Raw genomic sequence first — 23,096 nt, forward strand, 5'->3', positions numbered from 1 at the left:
CAGCGTGGCGGTTGAGAAACACTGTTCTGGTACAGCGTGGCTCTAAAACTGAAATAGAGTGGGGTGGGGGGGGGGGACATTTCAAGATTGCACATTACTTTATGCCATCAGGGCTGCTGATTATTTTATGTATATAACATTCAATCAAAAATCCGACCATTTTTCCAACAACGGTATTCACGATAATAAGCTCTAAATCTCCCTTGTAGTAGCACACTGACATATGAACATGTACTTCTGCATATGTATTATGAATAGTAAAATTTTTAATTGTTCTAAAACATCTCATGGTTTAATATTAACATTTGTTTAATTTTTTTTTATTACATCACCCAAACACGTGAAAGTTTGTTTGAAGTTCATTTTATACTCTGATAGGCTAATGAGAACTGGTCATACAGTTTTAAAATGGAATCCAAATCATTGTGCCATATGTCTCCCCTTGATTACAAGATAAGTCTTATCACTTGCGTTGGGTAGGCACATACACAAACTTACATACAACAAAAACAAATTAATAACTACTGGGTGTTCAAAAATTCATGCAACCGAGACTTTGAACATGCATAGTTTTTGTACAAAAAGCGATAGAGACATAAATCTTGCATTGAGCAGGCGCGGAGCATCCATGTAAGCCGGGCTTACACTTCATTAGTTCTAGTAAAATGTATGTAATTATCTGGCAAAAATTCGTAAACAACTTCAAAGTTCAAATCGGGTCGACACCAGTGTTCGAGATCATGTTTGTTAGATTGCAACACTTCAGCGCCAGGCAGCACGTGGGATCTCCCGCCTTCTGCTTGTGGAAAACTGTAAGCCTTCTGAATCTTGCCTTACAAATTTCTGACCGCGAATGAGCAGTGCCTACCCTATCTGGGTGCAAGACCCGTTCTCTGGGTGGAAAAGAGCGGGCCAAAACCCACGTGTGTAAACCTTCCGGCCAGAGGCTTACAACAGCGTTGCAAACCTTATGTTTACAAAAAGTGTTGTTCATGTATGTCCGCAATATTTCTTTCCACCGGGGTTGATTAAGCATAGTAATTTTTCCAGGGGTGGGGGTAAACTAGGTATATTTCCCCCATAATAAAGTTGCCTCCTCAAAAGATACAAATTCAATTTGAAGTTAACATTTTTCTGCAACGCCCTTACAATAATTAACATAATTTGATGTGACTGAAATGAAATTATATGTGTGAAATATATTCTTTTATGGTTGACATTCATTTTCCAGGAAGGGCTTCCTCCCCTTGCCCCTTCTGGACATCCATAGTCTCCTTTAAACTCCGTAATTATGCTACATACTACTAAATTGTTGTGCGATCTACATATTATTAATATTAATTTGTAACAAGAAATAAATATAAATTCGAATGGTTCAAACAACGGGATGAGTTCGACGTCATACGTGAAAAGTTTTAGAAAATTCAACTACCACGAACAGCGGCCCTCTTGTTTCATTTATATCCCCAACTTCCAAACGACTTTTGAAACTTGTGCGAGATTTGGCACCATTATGCTTGGGTTGGTTTCACTGGCTAACCGTGAACATGGGCCAGCGAGACCCAGGTCCTGCAAGAGGAGGGTTCTCCAGCATTGTCGGGTATGAATGAATGGTTGGCTGCAAAGGAAATTTGAGCCAGTGGTGTTTCAAGGAGGTTTTTTCCAGGAACAGGGAATTCTGAAGCAAAAAACTAACAGGAAGGGAAAAAAGGAGAAACACCTAATAATGAGCAAGAAACGGGAAAATTAGATATACAAACGCTTGTTTCTGTTTTTCGCTTGTAGGAGAGCACAAACATTGGAAATATTAAGATTTCTGTTTTTCGTTTATATTTGAACTCGGCTGGTAGTAAGTGAGCTAACAAGTGTAATAACTTTTTCAAAAATTAAAATGTTTAATTAAAACTGAATATTGAACCAGTTTTACAAATCTCATGTCAAATGTGAACAAAATATTATTAATTACATAGTCCGTGGTTTAAACACTCTTCGAACAACGTAGAAATGGATGTTTATGGTTGTGTACCATTCAGAATTTACGGTTCTACGATTCTCTAGTGGCACCGTAGCCATATGTCAATTTTTCCCCAAAAAACAGGCGACCATTTGCTTCGAAGTGCTTCTTGCACGAACAACTGTTGTTGGTTTGTGGATGCAGGTAGGCCCACCACTTCTCTAGCAGGCACGGTAACAGAAACAAAAATAAAGTGCCCGGATTTTGTGATTCATGGTACGAGCTGATACTTGGTTATGCAGTGGTTGTAAAAAGTATTCAGCACTTTTCTGTTTCTTTCTGTTTTCGTTTCTTTATTATCATTATTCTTCATTTTATCTAACTTTGCATTTTTTTATGGATAAGTTACTCATTGTGATAGGAATAAAACTGACGTAATTACCAGTTGAAATGTAGGAGATATACAGCCTAGCAAAGAAAACACCAGGCTCAGGGATTTATCCAGAATATTTAATCTGATGTAGTGTAACTTTGTTTTTAAAGGGTGTAAGGTTAAATTTAGTGCCAAAATTAGGGTTTTGTGAAAAATTTCAGGGAGGTGTTCTGAAAAAATGGGGGAGGGGTTGATGATTGTGGATAAATCACTGACCCAGCCCCAAAATAAACACAAGCCTTCATCATGCTAGGCTTACACTGTTGGAAAGGTCACACTCCGCCACTGGCATTGAGTATTGACTTTTGACTATGTGGGTATTTTTGAAACATTATCGAAAAAAATTATTCTCTGCAAGAACATTCAGTATGGAAAAAAAGTTAGTAAGGTATAAGCAAGTTTTGTGCAAAGTAAAGAAAGAAGTTGAGTCGCTTGCAAAAATTTTCGATGTGTGTCAATGGTCTGTCTCTGTGGGTGTTTATCAAATTGGCCAAAAAACCTACAATTTTTTATGCATTCTATGTATTACAGATGATTTATGACATTCATGAAAAATATGCTTTTCTTGAAATTATATGTACTGGCAACATTGGTTGTGTCAGAGGGCAGTGCCAGGTTTGTCCGGCTTTGTTATTCAATCAGTACCCACAAAGAAAAGATTTGAGATTTAATCAACAAATATATATATAAATATATAAGAGGTTTAGTTTTTTGTACAATAAATTTCAAACATTTTCTTTCATTTGGACATTGATTAACATAGCCAGATGTCGGACGCACCTGGCACTACCCTCTGACATGAACAGAGACCATCGACACACACAGAATTTTTTTGCAAGCAACTCCATATGTGCCTTTTATCCATGTTTTTTTCTTTACTTCGTACAAATACTTTTGACATTTTAGTAACTTTTTCTCCATACTGAACTTTCATGCAGAGAATTATTATTATCTTTAATGTTTTAAAAATATCCACATAAACAAAGTTAATACCCAATTCAAAGTTCATGTCTCTATCATGTTTTGTACAAAAGTTATGTACGTTCAAAGTCTCAGTTGCGTGACTTTTCGAACACCCTGTAGAAGAAATGGCCAATATGTTTCTTTTAGCTGCTACATCTTGTAGAATTATTTAGCTAGTTCCAAAATATGACATTACGAACCTCTAAACCCTTAACTGATGCTACAAATGAAATAGGTTAGCTGCAATTGGTAAAAAGCCAAAAAAGCTGGCTCTTTTTTTCAACTCTATTATTAATATGTATTACATATTCTTTGATACTACATATTAAACTGCATATCCTTTTGATAATACATATTTAGGTACATATTTTATCAATTATTGTTACATATTTGTGTACATATTTTGTACTTTGATATTACATAAAAATCTGGGGTCTACTGATCATACACATGACATCCATTTTCCCCCATCATGTCAGGATTTTTCATATTTTTACGATCAAAATTCTCATATTTGCCATTCCATTACACCTAATACAGAACGAAATAAAGGAAATTTATTAGAGCTGACCGATACCACCATTTGCCATACCAATACCATAACCGATTCCTACCGATACTGATAATTGTATAATTCTAGTATAAAATAACAAAGGCTAGTTATCAAGTCATACTAACTCGTCACATCACTAGGCACGAAATATAATAATAAAAGTGTTTCTATTTAATACATTAATATAATTATAGGTCGATTCGAAATAATACGTATATTATTTAATTACTACTTAATTTCTCCGATGCATATGGAGTATTCTTGTATGTAACCACAGACGAAGAAACGGGGGAAGGACAACATTAATACCTATTTTGTTCTATGTTTCTTGACTAAATAAAAAATATTGTTATTACATAAATAGTAAAAAAAGACTATAAAATCAGAGATCAAACAGCAAATATTCTTGTAGATAAAACTGCTAAAATTTGTGTAAATATAACTGTCATGGCAAGGAAATTAATATCAAAGAAGTAAAATATTGAACGTTTATTGAATGACAAAAATAATGATGGTACGCCCTTTTGATGAAAAGTAAAGTTCCTAATAAATATTTTATGTACATTATTGTAAGTAGTGGTGTGCATAAATGATGTAGTGGTAACGCCATCACCTTGTAATCAATAAATCCCGGGATTGATACTCAGTGGAGGCACATAGTGGCTCGGGTCCTACTTCAAAATGTAGGTCGTCCAGTCCCGATTAGTCTGTCTGTGCATAAAGTGGACTTGAAACAAAACCTCAATCTTCCTTAGTACTATCAAAGCTGCCTGTTCCCAATCTGATCTCAGCAGAAATAAATAACCCTCATTGGCCGATACCGCCAGGCACACAAAAGACAGACACAGAAGGGAAGAAGACAAGAAGAAATTGTTGAACCCCCTTCCTGCTTGAACGTAGATCTACCTGACCAGGCATTAGCGTGGCAGGTGGTTTAAAATCTTTCACCTATCTGAACCACCCCGAGTTTCCAGCAAGAATTGGCAATGAATGGTTTATTTTCCACAGCGTTAACTAAGCAGTTACATGCCTTCATGGTCACATTTGACTTCAGCTTTCACTTACCCATGCCTTTGATATTGTCATCTGCTTCTCAGGAGGGTGGGGTTTTATCCTGTGTTTCTAGGAAAATCTGTGGAACTTTCTGTGCTGGTCTCCCAATCTGTCACAAGGAAGGGTGAACAAACTTTTAAAAAGGACAAATGTTGAGACGAGCTGTTGCCTTTGCCCACTTTCCTAGCCACTGAAAATCTTTGGTATCGGTAAAAGAAAATCAACCGATACTCACCAATGCCGATACCACCAGTATTGGCAGATACTGATACATTGGTATCGGTTTCGGCTTAGCCCTAAAATTTGTGCAAGTGAAATTTCAGTTGTTTACAAACCAATAGGTGATTCTGGAAGTATTCTGAATGCTGATCACGGAAGTGACATAAATTTCTTCCCATCATGTAAGAAATTTTGTTCATGCCACTAAGTTCAATAAAACCACTATGTATAACATTGAGTTTTGGACATTTTGTGAAGCAAACTTTTATGAGGGATTTTGAAAATGAAACTTATGTAATCGAAGTCCATATAATTGTCATGCCAATGTTTCTTGTTGAAGTAGAAGATGGATAAAATGCTTACTATTCCAATACATTTACAGTTCAATAGTTGGAGGATTTGTATTTTAGAACACTACCACCATCTAAACAGAGCCATCTATTGGGGAAAAGATGGAAAAATGATGGAATTACACATTTTATTGTGAAGTTAAGGCAGTTAATATATTGCTGTCTTCTGAAACGTGAGACGTGATGGGTAAAAATGAATTTCATTTTTGAAATTAGCATGCTGAAATTATTCAGAGACAACAGTCATCTGCGAGTCATCCAAACCCATGCAGGCCGGTGTTGTATGTGCAGCTTGTTTACAATAATGCAAATTGTGGGGGAAATAATTCCAAAAGGGAGAAAAATAATATGAAATATGAAGAAAAATGAGTGATAAATTTAGGTCTAATTATAAAATGGTTGTAACATGTAATCTGGTGTCACGAGGTTTAGAGTCTGCACAGGTTGTTTGTAAGACATTCTCAATAAGAGCCAAGGCCTGCTAAGTGGCTTTTCATTGGTCAAAGCATGATAAGCGCAGCAAGCCCCATTGCTGCTGCTTTCTGGTTTTTGAGAGTGAAGTCTGCTACTATTGTTTCCAAGTAGCTCCTCAATTTACCTCACAAATGGTTGAAAAATCTTTAAATTGAAGTGGTGCAGGTAAAAGCATGTGTGTGGAACAGGTAAAAGCATGTGAGAGTTACAGGTATAACTCACGTGTGTAAGTGTGCTAGCAGACATTCTTACATTGTGTTTATAAATTAATTAATCTGGTGTATCCTTTCTTTACACCCAGCAAGCCCTGAAATATTTTGGAGGCTGTGTTCACCGATTGTTAAAAAAGTTAGCAGCTATGGTAAATGTGGCCCAAATGAATCAAAGTATGTCCCATGCAATCCTTCACTTTGGGTATCAGGTCGAAATCACATGGAGACTGGTCCAGTCATTATGGTGGGCACTTTAAAGTACTTCCAATTCCCAGTGCTCGTGAAGCTGCTTTACACTTGTTGCTGTATACACTGTTACGTTGCCATGGGAAATGATGGTATTGTTCAGAACATCAGGATGTTTGTCCCTAATGTTTCTGCAGAAAGTTTCTGTAGTATGCTGCTGTCACTATTGTACCATTTCCCAAAGCTGTAGCTCCCTGTGGCATTCTCTGGAATTTCTCTCCTGAAGAATTGCTATTTTGATACATAAATGCTGTTCACTCCAGGTAATTTCTGCACAGTGGTTGACTCACCACTGAATCACCACCAGCCTCTGTACAATAACCATATATCGCACTGCATTTTAGTGATGAATCCATGTACTACAGGTGCCATGTTCTCTGGGACATACAATCATATTATGATACTGTTGTTTAAAAAAAATAGTTGCCATGATTCAACCCAACCCTCGTATAATTACAAAGCTACAAATGTTAATAGCATTACCAATCACTCGGTCACAAGTAATCACTATCAGTTACTAGTTAGTATCCATCATAAAAACAATTTCAAAATAAAAGAAATAGGAAAATGTAAACATTAGATTACTTCATTTTTAAAAATCTTATGTAGCATGGGTACAGTGTTGCCTCTTTCATTATTTCAGAAGTGTACCATTGTTTGTGGACTGCCTGCGGTTTTGAGATAGCAGACCCAAAAGAAATTGTGAGGCACGTGTACTTCCATGCTTATCATACAAAAGTAAAATGCGTTGGAGCTAATATGCTGTCTCGTACAGGAATAGTTGTAAGTACTTGTTGGATGTGGTGGTGCGGTAGTTCAAGAATGTAAATGGACACTAGAGTACATAAATAATACCTTAGAAGATGAAAAGGTGTTTGTGGTGATGGATTTTTCTCCTTTATTTTTTAATATAAGGGTCCATGATAAATGTTTAGTGACACTTTAGATAGAGGAATAAATAATGCATGATTGTGGTATTTGTCACTTTGAAATGATCTCAATATCTTGAGTGTAATATGCATGTGTTTGGATACACTACAGTACTAATCTTTCTGTTTGTTTTGGGAACTGTGATTTTGACACTAACACACACACCCACATCACACACTCTCTCAGTGATGAAATACATTTACTGCTCTCACCGTGTACAGTGAGATGCACAAGTATCGCTGGGCAAATTGTCCACCACTATTTTCATTGATTTTTCTCTTACACCCTACTTGTTTTTAAGATATTATATTTATGCATGGTGGTACAGAGGTTGTCAGCAGCTTGCTTGTTGTTTTGTTTCAATTATTTAAACTCTCGTGTAAAACAAAGTGCTTGGTATTACTTATTCATCCCACTGTACTGAAGGGTTCTCAGGTGACTCTTCTCCAATCGCGTCCCATGCCCCTTCTTTGATTCAAACTTTAAAGTGTAGGTGTTGGCCTGCTTTCTGCATAACGAAGATATGAAGCAAACCTTAACCAGGTATTGTAGAGACAGGGAAAAGTTCATGCTTGAAATGGACTCAAACCAAGGTCTCTTACTTATCAGTCCATTTCTCAGTCACTGATGTACCATCTCATTTGTAGAGCAGTGGCACAGTATGCTAGATACTTAGGTTTGAGTCCTGGTCAAGTATGGTTTTTCTCACCAGGTTTGCCAGAGATTTTTAAATTAGACAAATGTCGAGATAAATTTCTGAGATATCTGCCATTTAAACTTGGTGGTGTACATCTGAAGTTCACTTCAGAAATCCAGAAATAACCTCTTTCAAACTTCCATGGGAGAACCAAGATGGCATATGTGGAACCCATGAGGAGAATGGGCAATTTATTTAACATGGTTTCAAAAAACTACTCAAAGTTAGACCTGTTTATGTGTAACTGCAGTTCTAGTCATTGAATTTTTGTAGGCAATCAGGATGCCACTTTAAATTATCATATGTTATGGTCTGAACTTGAGTTAGTTTCGTTTTGAGTGTATTACCTCTGTGGTTGTTATTTCTGTATAATCTTGTAATTCTGTTACCTTTTCACTGTTGTTATTAACCTCTTAACTGGGTAATTTCCTCGTCGAAAGCCCAATCTGCCCTGGGAATTTTTGTTGATAAATTGATGAATTTCGTAAACCAATATTTGAGTTAATATTTCTGTGCTCCATGGCATACCATTTAGGTATTGTTTATTCTTTTATTGGTTCTTCTTGTACTTTTTACAATATGCGAGATTTACAACTACAATATATCTCGGATTTCCTCAGCAGGAAAAACACGCCGTCGCTTCCGATTTGCCTGAGCCATTATTGCATACGCGATAGAACTGAACGTCGGGCTGTGTTCGTTGCTTCCCGCTAACTCTAACGGTTACAACAGTCTGGAAGTCAGAGCCATCTGGTGAAACAAAGAAGAAAGTAATTGTACGAAGTATCTCGTCATACACAACAGATATCAGCAGTAAGAACATGAGAACGTAGTATCCCGTCATGCCCATTATAAATCAGTAGAGCCAGAACGGAGTATTACGTCATACCCAGTTAAAAGGTTAAGTGTAAATTATAGATTGAAATGTCATATACCTAGTGTGGATTTCCTCATTCATTGTTTCGTGTTAGTTATCTTAGTTAATACTGAACTTATCATGCATTTTTTTATGTTCCATATAAGTAAGTGTAGATGATCTGTGTGCTCCAAATCTTAACGTTTAACTTTGATTTTTGACAGAGCTGTAACTTTGATGAACAGGGAAGAAACATCATTCCCGATCTTCCTGACCCGTTTGTATGTTGCTGGTCTGACTGCACGCAAGTTCTTCAGAATTGCCAGATGTTCTACTTCCATGTGCAGTCTCACGCGGAGTGTAACCCCCAGGGAAACAAAGTTGTAGGAGGTGTACACTGCAATTGGAGAGGTGAATGTCCTTCAGTGTATTGTTGCTGTTAGGTACAAAACTTGGATCATAAAGTCCAGAGCCTAAAATTTTAAATGGTTACAGAAATTGGTAGATACTTCATTAATGTCAGGACGGACAATTAACACTAGAAGGATGGGACCTGTCATTTTGACGGGTGACCCTATTTTTATTGTAATTTTGACAATGTTAATTTTTCTCTGCAGCTTCAATGTTCTGTGACTTTTAACCAATATTAGTGCTCTACACTTGTGTAAAAAGTTAAACTTTTATCTACTACATTTGATTACTACTATAAGTACGATCACCCGTCATTTTGACGGGTACAGTTCTTAGGTAGATAAATCTGTTAGCAATAGCATATTCTAAGTGTGAGTGAACCTTATTTCATCTTTGCTCATTGTTTTGGTCGTCTAAGGGAAGTATTTTCAAGTTTAATGTTACTTCAGGCAGGTCTACGAATTAGCTTACAGTAAAAATTGGAAAACTCTATTCGCTTACTCTATTTGGCTCAGTGCAGTGTCCTATGTCGCCCGAACGTGGCTTACTGGATCGTGACGTACCTCATTATCTCCTTGATTTGTCAGATGTCTAATCTGAGGGACAGGACAATTTTTATGAATATGATGAGTGCAGAGTAGATAATGACAATGCTGGAATAGATGTTCGTTACATACTACTTACGAACTTGTCTACATTTATTCTTCAGATGAAGATGTTCAAGATGATGATAATACATGTGAGTGTCGGCAGATTGATGTTTCCTCCTTTATTGATTTTTATTGTTTTTTGTTTATTTTACTTCGTTTTTGTGCAACTTTGGGCTAATTGCGAAGATGGAGACCAGTGATCATATGATGAAATTGATGAATGGACACTCACAAACATCCATGCCCAGGGTGGGATTCGAACCTGGAACCCTTGGCGTCGTAGCACAATATGCCAACCACTACGTCACAGGGGCCTGCATTTCCTCCTTTCCAAGTGAGTGTTCGTGTATTTCTAATTTTTGTGATAGAATAGCGTAATTATATTTTTAAAAAGCTCCCACAAATGAAAAAAGCATACGTAGTTTAAATGGTAAGAAGAAATGTTTCTACAAACACAAAAACTTAAAAATAAATAAAAATACACCATAAGTAAATAAATAAAATACACTCATAAATAAATAAATGAATAAATGGAATAAATAAAATAAATACACATTAACACCATGATGTTGACAGGTGATTTATTTATATATTTTTGTGCAGAACATATTTAATTATAATTTTGACAATGTTAAATTAACTACACGTCTTCCATGATTAAAATGAATATGAAAAACATGGTCCTTCTGACCAGACAACTTGTTCCTTTTGTGACCCTTTATTAGCCACTGCAGGAAGCAGAATTTGTAAAGACTGTTTATAATGATATGAAGATAAAAGAAATAGAGAAACACAGGTGGTGTTTCACTTTCAGAATAAAAGCAGTGAATAATATTGCATGGAAAAACTGTACCTGTCAAAATGACGGGTTCGTCATAATAGGTAGTTAGGAAATCACCGTCCTCCTAGTGTTAAAATGCTTTAAAACCTCCTTTCTACTATTTAAATAAGGATCCACGGGTTCAATTCCCAGAGGGGACACATTGCACAGTACTTTAGATCTCATTTTAAACAGTGGACTAGTCTAAGTGTTTTTATATGTTAATAAACTTCCTTGGTCAGCATCTTAGTGTCTTTAGATACAATGTGAGCAGCATATGTATGGACAATCTCAAAGAAGGATGTCAGAACTGCAACTATTTCTGTTTGCTTTTTTATTCTATTATTTGTTCACTTACTGATTAATATACAAGGTGTGTAAATAAAGTAATGAGACTGATTTTTTTTACCTGTTTTATTCCAAGAACATTACAATGCAACATTGCCTCCTTCAAACTAATTGCCTTGGGAAGCCACACAGCGCTGGAGACTGTTCGTCCACTCCTCATAGCAGTGTTGGAACACGGATACTGGAATAGTCTTCAGCTGGTCGGTTACAGTCTTTTGAATGTTGTCCACGTCGTCAAACTGATGTCCCTTCAGGTGTGTTTTCAATCTCGGGAATAGCGAAAAGTCACAAGGACTCAAGTCGGGCAAATAAGGAGGCTGAGGAGCCACAGGAATGTTCTTACTGGCCAAAAAAGTGTTTACTGAAATTGCTGTGTGACAAGGCACATTGTCGTTATGCAACACCCAGTTGAGTTTGATGTTTGGTCGCACACGCATGACCCTTTTTCGCAGTCTTTCCAGAACCTCTCGGTAAAAGTGTTGATTAACCCCTTGGCCTGGAGGCACGAACTCTTTGTGAAAGATTCCCTGGCCATCAAAGAAGCAAATCAGCATGCTTTTGATCTTTGACTTGGTCATTCTTGCTTTTTTTTTGGCCTTGGAGAGGTTGGAGTGTGCCATTTCATGCTCTGGGGCTTGGTTTCCGGGTCGTATTGGAACACCTAAGTCTCGTCACCCATAATGACATGTTCCAGAAAATGGAGATCATTTGCAATCGCATCCAAAAAATCAACGCACCTGTCCATCCACATGTCCTTTTTGCTCCTGCGTGAGCTTTCTTGGAACCAGTTTGGAGCAGATTTTTCGCATCCCCAATTCATTGGTCAACAGCTGATGAACGGTGGTGTGACTCAAATTCAACTGTGCCGCGGTCATTCTGACTGTCAACCGATGATCGGCACACACAAGCTCCCTGACTCTGTCAACATTTGCATCAGTTCTTGCAACCGAAGAAGGCCTTCCACTGCAAGGTTCATTTGCAATTGACTCTTCCTTCTGCAAATGCCTAAAACCAACGAAACACCTGGGCCCTTGACAAAACACTGTCTCCGTAGGCCTGTTGTAGTTTTGCAAAAGTTTCTATTGCACTGTGTCCAAGTCTGAAGCAAAACTTGATTGCATACTGTTGCTCGATGTTCATGTCACTCATTGTCCAAATGCACATGCAAAACCTGCTTCACTAAAACAATCGCTACAGACAACCAACGTGACGCTAGCGAGTTCCAACTTGCACTGATGGTGTATCACATGTTCATCCACCTCCCCTTTAGGTCCCACGTCACCAGCATCGCCGGTTCATGTGCAGTGTTGCCAGTCGCAATACTTTATTTACACACCTCATATATGTAACTAAGCAACTGCATTTGCAGGATTCCCACTGATCTAGAAAGCCTAGAAATATCAGCGAGTGAAAGGACTTGAAAAAGTCAGAGAATTTTGTAAGAATGATTAAAAAAGAAAAGTTTGGGAATTGCATTTATTCTTGTCGGTATTGGAAACTGAGAACACATTTCAGTTTTCCTCTAAACTGCTTTCTTCTTTTTTGGGAATATATCTTTGAAAAATATTATTTGATTTTTTTGTTATTTATTTTCAACAATATTGAATAAATGTGATTTGTTTTGTTAAACATACAAAGTTGAAGAACAACACTTCTTTATTATTTTTATTGTAACTCATTATGTGGACAGTACCTGGAGAACCTGGAAAGGTTAGAAAATTTAATTTTCCAAAATGGCTTTCAACCCTAAACAGGTTTTGCATTAGAATAGGAACCGTGTACCTAGAAACTTACACAACCAACTTATAACTTGAAATATCACCATTTGCAGCAAGGAGGAGTGTGCTGTCTATAGTAAATATAATGTATTTTCCATGATAAGGTGCCTCTCCGATGGTGCAGTGGTAGCGTCGTCACCTTGTAATCAAGGGGTCCCGGGTTCAATACCCGGTTGAGGCACAAGTGGTTCGGATCCCACTTTAAACTGTAGGTCCAGTCTCGATTAGCCTTACTGTGCATAAAGTGGACTTTACACACCAAATCAATCAATCAATCAACCATGATAAGGCATTTTTTGTCATTTAAAATTACATTGTGCTGTACTTTCTTGTTGCAGGTTGCACAGCTTCTTTTCCAAGTATGTACAAGCTGCGCGATCATGTTAGATCTCACACCCAAGAAAAGGTTGTGGCCTGTCCTACATGCGGAGGGCTTTTTGCAAGTAGGACTAAATTCTTCGATCACTGCAAGCGACAAGTACCTTTGGAGCGTAAGTAAAATATTTTATTTCCTCTGACCTTGAACATGCAGTTAGGGCCAACAAGCAAGTGCAGAGTTTAGGAAAAAAAAAATGTGTGCGGGATCTGTAACAAAAAAAGTTCGGATGAATACAGGAGATCTTGTTCCCATGAATTAAACACACCTGTTGCCTGTATAGCAGTAATATAATAAAATAGTATGTTATTTAATAAGATTTTTTTTGTTCTGTGTATTATGTGTCTCGTGTCTTGGCTTGCCAACACTACTAATTCTGTACTTGTTATCTAGTACCGTACTTCAATTTTGCATACAGGGTGGTTCATTTGTCAGCTGACACTAATAGTTATTAACTGATTCATTGACTAGCATAGTAGTCACTTGACTAGAGTGGTAGCTGTTTGAGCTTATGTTGTTAGTGAGTGGTTCTTTGTGAGTGTCCCTTCATTAATTTCATTACATCATCATTCATTCTCATTTTTACATGGAAAATCAAAGAAGCAACCTTCATAGCAATGGTCCAAAACACTACAAGGCATCCCAGTGTAGAATTCAAGCACATTTGGTGATTCCATGTCCTCAAAAATTACAAATAGTAGCATAAATGGAGCAAAAATTAGTACAGAATTCTGGGGGGGGGGGGGGGCAGGGGGGTCACCATGGAGTAGTTGGTTAGAGCAACAGATTTGCAGTAAAAAGTCACAGGCCTGTCATCGGTTCGAATCCCACCACCACAGAAGAAATTTCACCTAAAGATGAGAGAAGAGGTGTGCTCTCTTGAAACATAGTGTTAGAATAAGTGTAGTTTAATACTGTAACGACGGATGGGTCTTTTAGGCCTGGTTTCAATTTTTATACCTCTTTAATTTTTTAATGCTGCAAATGAATGTGTTTGCCTTCCGTGACTTTTTGTAAATTTCAAATGCCCTTGAAATCATTTATTGTAATCTTTGGTTATTTATTAAGTTTGGTCAGAAAATTTATTACTCACGTTGCGGAGGGATGGGTCCTTTAGGCCCGATTCTAATTTTTAAATATATACAGGGTGTTTCTAAAGGTCGTTTACAACGCTTGGGAGGTGATTCCTCACACGAAAACAAGCAAAAAGTGTGAGTTCCATTTTTACGACTGAGGCTTCGTTTCCGAGGTAGGAGCCTCGCAAAAGGTGACAAAGTGAACGTCACACCTAACTGGGACGAATATTATCACAGATAGAGAGGCGGTTCCAAGGGAATCATAAAGGAATCGTATGTGCTCAGTCCGGAAGTCACTAAGAAAAGTTCACTCCACGCATGCGCAATGGAGTCCTCAAAAGAATTGGGGATTTCCAGCAAGAACAATGCATGGAAAGGGTATGTAACACAGCAAGAAGGACCGTGACAATGAGAAATGCGTTAAAGACAACACATCCCGACCTCAAACATCAAAACATGAGCACGGAACACAAAATCCGAAAAGTTGAGCACGGGTGCATACCCCAGTTACACGCGAGGAATGAACGAATCATGTCATGTGGCATACGAGACGCACATTACTCCACCAGTAGGAGGGAAAGAAAAACACAATATCAGATGATTGCGACGTGTATTTTTACACGCGACAACTACGTAATATCCCCCTCCCCACACACACACACAACAAACAACAAATGCTACAATGGCTTATGCACAGACAGTGCGTGTCACTGTACACCAACTGAAGATGTCACTTTCACCACACAAAGGGGGTGAGGTGCAATACCAAGAGTGTTCTCACTGGGATTTGCCGAGGGCGATAATCACAGACGGTTGGGCATGGTTGTTTGTAAATGTCCATTCATCAATTTAATCATTTCATCATTCATCCCCATCTTCGCAAATTAGACGAGAGGCACAAACTGCGAAGTTAAATAAAACAAATCAATCAATCAATCAATTGGCATGCTGGGCAGAAAGACAATGTGAATATCCTGCATCGACATTTCGTCTGTTCTTTAGAGAACAACTTCTTCAGAAGATTTGCTCGTGGACCAATAAGGAAGGCCGTTTAGTGTATGTCGACCAGTGGAAGGAACTGACAACGGAAGAGTTGAAAAATATATTGGACTAGTCATTCTCATGGGCGTATTCAAGTCAAAGAATGAAGATGCGAATGAAATGTATAGTAAAGTAGAAGGTCGTCCACTATATTCTCAAATAATGAGTCGTGATAGGTACAAGGCAGTAAATCGAGTAATGCATTTTGACAACGCTGAGAATAGAAGAAAGCATAGGTCTCCAGATAAGCTCGAACCTATCAGAGATGTGTTCGAGACTTGGACTGTTTACCTCCGAGAAGCGTACAATCCTGGTTGCAGCATGACTGTAGATGAACAACTGGTCACTTTTAGAGGGCGATGCCCTTTTAGACAGTACATGACTTCGAAGCCTGGTAATTACGGAATCAAGCTGTGGCTACAAGGGAAAGGAAGCTGGAGATAATAATGAGAAAAATCAAGGAGAGAGAGTAGTAAAGGACTTAGTGAAGGAAATCGAAGGCAGTGGAAGAAAAATCACATGTTATAATTTCTTCACCAGTGTATCTCTTGTAAGGGATTAACTTGCCAAGAAACTTATTCTGGTCGGCACGATGCGAAAGAACAAAGGTGAGCTGCCGCCATAGTTTACTGCCACAAAACAGCGAGTGTGTTACTCCACTTTCTTTGGATTTCAAGATGATCTTATGATAGCATCATATTGCGCCAAGAAGAACAAGGTGTTGATTCTACTTTCTACGTTGCATGAACAGCCAAAAATCGACACATCCACAGCACAGATAAAGCTTGATGTTATAATTACTTATAATGAAACAAAGTTGGTGTTGACAAATTGGACCAAATGGTGCAAAACTACAGTGTGAAATGAAAAACTCGTAGATGGCCAATGGTTATGGATCATTTCAATATATATTGACATGATCGACATAAGTGCACTAAATGCATTTGTTTTGTATCAAACAGTACATCCGGAAGAATTGGGAGTGAAAACGGGTAGACGTAGAAGGTTCTTGCAGTACCTGGGAAGGGAGCTCAGTGGCAAACTAGTAATGGACGAGCAAGCCAACGGGTGTTCAAATGAAGAGCAAGGTGTACAGAAGCAATCCAGAAGGAGGTGTCACATTTGTCCATCAAAAATCGATCAGAAAACAAAAAGAGTGTGCTCTAAATGTAAACAAAACCTTTGTACTCAGCATTCACGTGTCCTATGTAACACATGTTAATTGATGTTGTAAGTTATTTTTAACAAAAAACAGTAAATAATAAAAACATGTAAATTCTTAAAAATCATTAATGAAAACCGGATGCCTGATAAAAATGTTCCAAATATAAGAAAACTAATATACTTATACTCAAGGGTTTATTTTTAACATATGTTATTCAATGTTTAAAGTTATTTTGTAAAACATGTTACATGTTAGAAACATGTAAATGGTTAATGTCATTAATAAATAACCTGAAACATTATTTTCAGTCATTGATATAAATTAGAAAAATTGAACACCTGAAGAAAAAAAAAATATTTCCCCGGGTCCAATAGACCCGATCTGACATTAACGTATAGTCATGTAGCCGTCGTTATAGTGTTAAAGCACTAGACAATTCATAATGTCCAATTAACATTTAATGCTAATGTAGAACTATTGTCACTAACATTCAGAGAATTATAATGTCTTAACCTTGTAATCAAGTAATCCCAGGTTTGATCCCCACTGGAAGTTTGGATCCTACTTTTAGCTATTTCCAGCGTATCTGAACTTAAGGTGGACTTAACAAACCTTGAAATTTAAATGGTGTTTGAGCTGAAGTTTCAATAACTTTTCAATATGTAAAGGATGTTGATGCAGTAACGTATTGTGCACATTAATTGAATTCAATTATTCTGCACAGTGCAAGGATACCAGTGCTCTCATTGCTCCAAACACTACCCATCTGAGAGGCTGCTGAGAGACCATATGAGGCATCATGTGAACCATTACAAATGTCCATGCTGCGATATGACTTGTCCTACGCCTTCAAGTCTCGGAAACCATGTGAAGTACAGGCACACTGACGAGAAACCTTTCAAATGCGAATACTGTGATCATCAGTAAGTATTTTTCTACAGCGTTTGGGTATTTGTAACGCACAAATGAAAATTTTTAAATAACATTCTTATTTTTACTACTTGCTGCAGATTTGTACTATATTTGTAACAATTAATGACAAATATGAGAATGTGTTCGAAATATAATGGCATGCACTAGGCGACCAGGTTGTAAGGATCCACTTCGCTTGCAGCCAAACAATACGGCTACCAGTACGATGAGCAGTTACACAGTTGGTTCAACAAGAGTGACTTTAAAACTGGGTGTAGGACTATTAATATGTGTCTTTCTGGAAATATTTTTTTAATGAACATTACTATTTTATGTTTGACGTACCCATTATTTTCTTATCTTTGCTGGGAAGATGAACTCCTCTAGAGCACACTATGATTCCTCTGAGTTATTTTCTGATTACTGTATTCTTCAGCGGTTGTGTGTTATGTGTTACGTACCATTTAAGCTTTCATATTTGCTGCTTGTTATGACTGAGAGGTCACACAGATTCTGTTGGTCATGGCATCCTGGTCATGTAGTGTGTGTCCACTTTAAATTCCTACTTTTCCACATCACTAAACAAAACATTATTAACTCTTCCAATTGAATTGGTTATTTTACTTTGTTTTTTGTCCACTGTTAGTTGATCATGATGAGGCATTGGTAGGATGTCATACCCATACAATTCCAACAGTTGCCTGGTGTGGGCACATTTTCATGCCTTGACAGCTATCTTTGTTCTCAATTTCCCTACTGTGCAGTAACTGAATGTTCAATTGCAAGATCTTGACTCTGGGACAAGGAATATATCTGCTTGACCTTGAAACTGTTGCTTCATACCTGGTGGAGTAACTGGTATGGAAGAAGGAGAAGGTCAGACAGATGTATTTCCTGACACAAGGACAAGATTTTGCAATTGCGTGTACAGTTACTGTACATTAGGAACACAGTAGAACAAGCACATGTATTAGAATTAGGAACCCTTAGAATTACTCAGACGTTATATATCACATCAACATGTGCAATAATAATATAGAGAACATGTACAAAGCATGATATTTGTAGAAACGAGAGATTTATCCACACAATCTCAACACCCCCACCCCCTAAAATTTTTCACTAAGGCCCAAATTTGTAAAATTTCTCATTTCAGTGATTATTATGAAGAAAAATTTTTAGAAGACATTGATATATTTTACATTTATTACCAAATTTTAACCACAGGCTAGACTTAGGTGGTTAAATAACTCTGATGATACAAATCTAAACAATTATAATAGAATAAAGCGAGAAGTTAACTGCACGTTTAGAAGTAAAAAAAGAGATTACTTGAAAAGCAAAATTAACGAAATTGAAACAAATAGCAAAAATAAATATATCAGAGATTTATATAAAGGTGTAAATGAGTTTAGAAAGGGGTGGCAACGTAAAGTAAACTTGATAAAAGATAAGGATGGTGATTTTCTAGCTGACCCAAGTGATATTCTAAATAGATGGAAGAACTACTTTAATGACCTTTTAAATGTCCATGTAGGAGATAAATCAGAAGTAAATTAAGTCCACACAGCAGAACCTTTAGTTCCAGAACCTAACTTGACTGAAGTTAAAGATGCTATTAAAAGGCTAAAGAATAACAAAGCACCTGGCATTGATTTAATACCAGCTGAGTTAATTAAATATGGCAGAAATTCATTAATAGAGCCCGGAAGTTCAGGCATTTATTTTCGTTAAAATAGGCAGGCAAAAAGGCATTTATAATGTGGAAAATAGGCACAAAAATGAAAAAAAGGCAAAATAAACCGAAAAAGGCACATTTGGAAAGCGCTTACTTTTATCTATAATTTCTGGCAAAATGTTAAAATCTACACTGGGAAGAGCATTTCAATTTTCTCCGTCTTAATTGCACATAACTACAAGGTGTTTTTTTAAGTTCTCAACATTCATTGATAGTAGTCTGTGAGAGAGAATGTTTTTCATAATAGAAAATGATCTTTCTACTTCGACAGAAGTTATTGGAGCATACATGAAACAAGCTAATGTAGCTGAACTCATTTTGGGTAACAGCATTTTCACCTTTTAGAATATCACAAATTGTTTTCAATTGTTTCAGGTCCTCATTTGCACTCATTACCCGTTTGCACTTTTCCGCAACAGCTGACCCCTTTTCTCCTGGCACTTCCATCATCTGCTGCATAGATTCCTCGAAGATTTTCATGGATGCTATAATTGTAATTGTCTCTGGCAATGCACCATAATGTGCAAAAATAAACTTGAATAGCACGGGAGTTTTTTCACTTCACAAATTGAAGCCGCTTCATTTTCTGGAAGAGCATCTATCACTTCACTGATTTTTTCAAGGTTGTTAGCATAATATATAGCTGCTGATATCCAGGTTCCCCATCTGGTCAAGACTAGTTGCGGAGGTAAACTAAGCTCAGGTGCAACTTCCTTAAATTTTCGGGTTCGAGAGGGAGATTTCAGAAATATCTTCTTTGTGTTCGAAATCAACCTGTCCACTTCAGCAGTCAATCATGCACAAGGAAATGTTAACCGAAAGGCAATATCCTAACTGAGCATGAAATACATTTTTCTCACACTTTTCTCCTTCAGCAATGTTGAAACATGCATGAGTTCACTATTACTTAAATAAAGCGAAAATTATTCACGTAATAAACGGAAGAAAAATAAATGCCAACAACGTTTTTTGGGAGAAAAATAATTTATATACACATTCTTTTTAAAAAAATGGTCAAATTTAATTGAAAAAGGCAAAAAAGGCATTATAATTAAAAATAGGCAGTGGGGTCCCAAATAGGCAAAATGAAAAGGCTTCTAAAACATTCGAAACAACATAAGAAACGTATATCCGGAAAATTTTTATCAATATATGCAGTAGATAAAAAGAGGCATTTTGCCAAACTTCCGGGCTCTATTCATTAATATGTCAAATTCGTAAATTAATTTGTTTAATATGGAATAAAGAAGAAATCCCTCAACAGTGGAAAGAATCCATAATTGTTCCTGTGTTTAAAAAAAGGTGATAAAATGAACTGCAATAATTACCGTGGAATTTCTCTATTCTCAACAACATACAAAATATTGTCTAACATTCTTTTAACAAGACTAACACCATATGCTAATGAAATTATAGGTGATTATCAATGTGGATTTAAACGTAACAGATCAACTACAGATCAAATTTTTCACATCAGACAGACACTTGAAAAAAAGTGGGAATATAATCAAAATGTCCATCAGCTATTCATTGATTTCGAAAAAGCATATGATTCGGTCAAAAGAGATAAATTATATAATATATTAGTAGAGTTTGGAATACCTAAGAAGCTTGTTAGTATGATAAAAATATGCATCAGTGAAACAGAAAGTAAGATTCGTGTGGGTATTAATATGTCTGACAAATTTACAATTCATGATGGGTTAAAACGAGGAGATGCATTATCTCCATTGCTCTTTAATTTTGCCTTAGAATATGCTGTTAGGAAGGTAAAAGAAACTAAAGAAGGACTAAAATTAAATGGTGTGACTCAGTTAGCATATGCAGATGATGTAGACTTACTGGGGGATGATGTGAATACAATTAAGAATAATGCTAAAATATTTTTCAAAACTGCTAAAGAGATAGGTTTGGAAGTTAACAAAGAGAAAACTAAATATATGCTTACAGGCCGAAACCAAGTGTTAGGTAATAATGAAAATCTAATTATTGATAACAACTCGTTTGAACCAGTTTCCAAATTCAAGTACTTAGGAGTAATATTAACAAATGAAAATTATATTAAAGAGGAAATAAAAAGTAGGCTTAATTCAGGAAATGCATGTTACTTCTCTCTTCATAAACTTTTGTCTTCTCATTTAATATCTAAGAAACTAAAAGTTAAAATATACAAAACAGTAATTTTGCCTGTAGTATTATATGGATGTGAAACTTGGTCCCTTACATTGAAAGAGGAACATAAATTGAGAGTATTTGAAAATAAGATCCTTAGGAAAATCTTTGGACCTATAAGGGATGAGGAGAGAGGTGAGTGGAGAAGGTTACATAATTTAGAACTACATAATTTGTATTCATGTCCAGATATTATTAGAATGATTAAATCAAGAAGACTTAGGTGGGCAGGCCATGTGGCACAAATGGGAGAGGGAAGAGGAGTTTACAGGAAACCTGATGGTAAGAGACCTGTAGGAAGACCAAGACGAAGATGGAGGGACAACGTTGAGATGGACCTAAGGGAAATCGGTAGGGATGGAAAAGAGTATATAGATCTTGCTCAAGATAGGGAAAGATGAAAGGCCTGTGTTGCTGCAGCCATAAACCTTCAGGTTTAAGAAGGCTAGAGAGTTAGTTAGTTATTACCAAATTTCAATCCTTGCAATACAATTATTAGGCCGGTTTTGTGCATGTGAACTTGTTTTTTTTTGTTTTTTTTTTGCAAAATATCCTCAAAAAACTATGGCATATGGGCATGTTACACATGTAAGAACTCCAGCAGCTACATGAAACTACATGTGTTTTGATATAAAAGTGAACTGGCGGTTTTCCTTAATTTTTCACCTTTCATTGGAATGTTTTGCATCACCGAGCGAACTGGCAGGGTTCTGGCAGATATCGAGTGGGGCAGATCCCATCTCAAAAATCATTATTTTTATTCACCCTGTTTGTGATTCATATAGCAACAGCTTTACTACCAACAACTAAGGAAATAATTTCTTGAACCTAAATTGTGAGGTGCATCATATACAAGATCTAAATTTTGCCTATGAAAACAGTCCATTTTGTGCACCTGTAAATTTAGTACATTTTAGATTGTTCTTGCAGTTATCAATTGAAGTGTACTTCTGTGCAATTTTGGGCTTATTGAATTAAAATGTTACCAGGACAGTGGTGACATTTAAATGCTTACTTGCCAGGAAAAGAGCTAACACTCTAAATAGGGTTTCTTGAGTCATTTTAAGGCCTTGCTGAACCTTTAGCTTGCACCAGCAAAGTCATTTTCGAAAATTCCTCTCATTTCAAGAAACTGATAAGATATTCCAAATTCTGAAAAATTCCATCTGTTTGGAATTCCTGTTAGAAGATTCAGTTGAATCTTTACATGGTTTACTTTCACCACTGTCTATTTATTTATGACAGACGATAGGCTTATGGCCTATATCTAGACAATAACAAAAGCAAACCATACAAAGTTTCACTTGCATACTCTAGAAGGAATTCAAAACAGATGGAATTTTTCAGAATTTTCAATATCATATTAGCTTTCTGACAATAGAGAAATTTCGAAAATGAATTTGCTGGTATATGTGAAAGATCCAGACTGTGGCTGATATTTCTTAAAAGCAAGGCAGAGTAAATTATTTTTAAAAAGTAACATGTTACAATTACCGTTACTTTGCTTCCAAAAGTAACATACCACCATTACTATTAGTTTGTCATACAATAAATATATTTATTTGTTTACGCAATTATCACATTAGATCTCTGTAGTGCATGTTTTCCCAGTATAACTTTACATGCAAAAGCCAAAAAACAGCACAACAATGCATGCTTTGTCCTGGTA

The 23,096-nt window shown here is 36.7% G+C and overlaps 1 protein-coding gene across 1 annotated transcript in view; it reads left to right on the forward strand.

Annotated features, from left to right (window-relative positions):
• The window catches only part of Hinfp (Histone H4 transcription factor), a 62,593-nt gene that overhangs the window by 8,773 nt on the left and 30,724 nt on the right, over nt 1-23,096 (forward strand). The window contains exons 3-6 of the mRNA XM_083118502.1: nt 7,101-7,240; nt 9,165-9,351; nt 13,286-13,438; nt 17,330-17,528. Coding sequence (XP_082974628.1) covers nt 7,101-7,240; nt 9,165-9,351; nt 13,286-13,438; nt 17,330-17,528 — 679 coding nt within the window. The remainder of the gene's footprint in view (nt 1-7,100; nt 7,241-9,164; nt 9,352-13,285; nt 13,439-17,329; nt 17,529-23,096) is intronic.

Source organism: Lepisma saccharinum, chromosome 3 (assembly GCF_977018435.1).
Source record: "Lepisma saccharinum chromosome 3, izLepSacc3.1, whole genome shotgun sequence".
NCBI lineage: Eukaryota > Metazoa > Arthropoda > Insecta > Zygentoma > Lepismatidae > Lepisma > Lepisma saccharinum.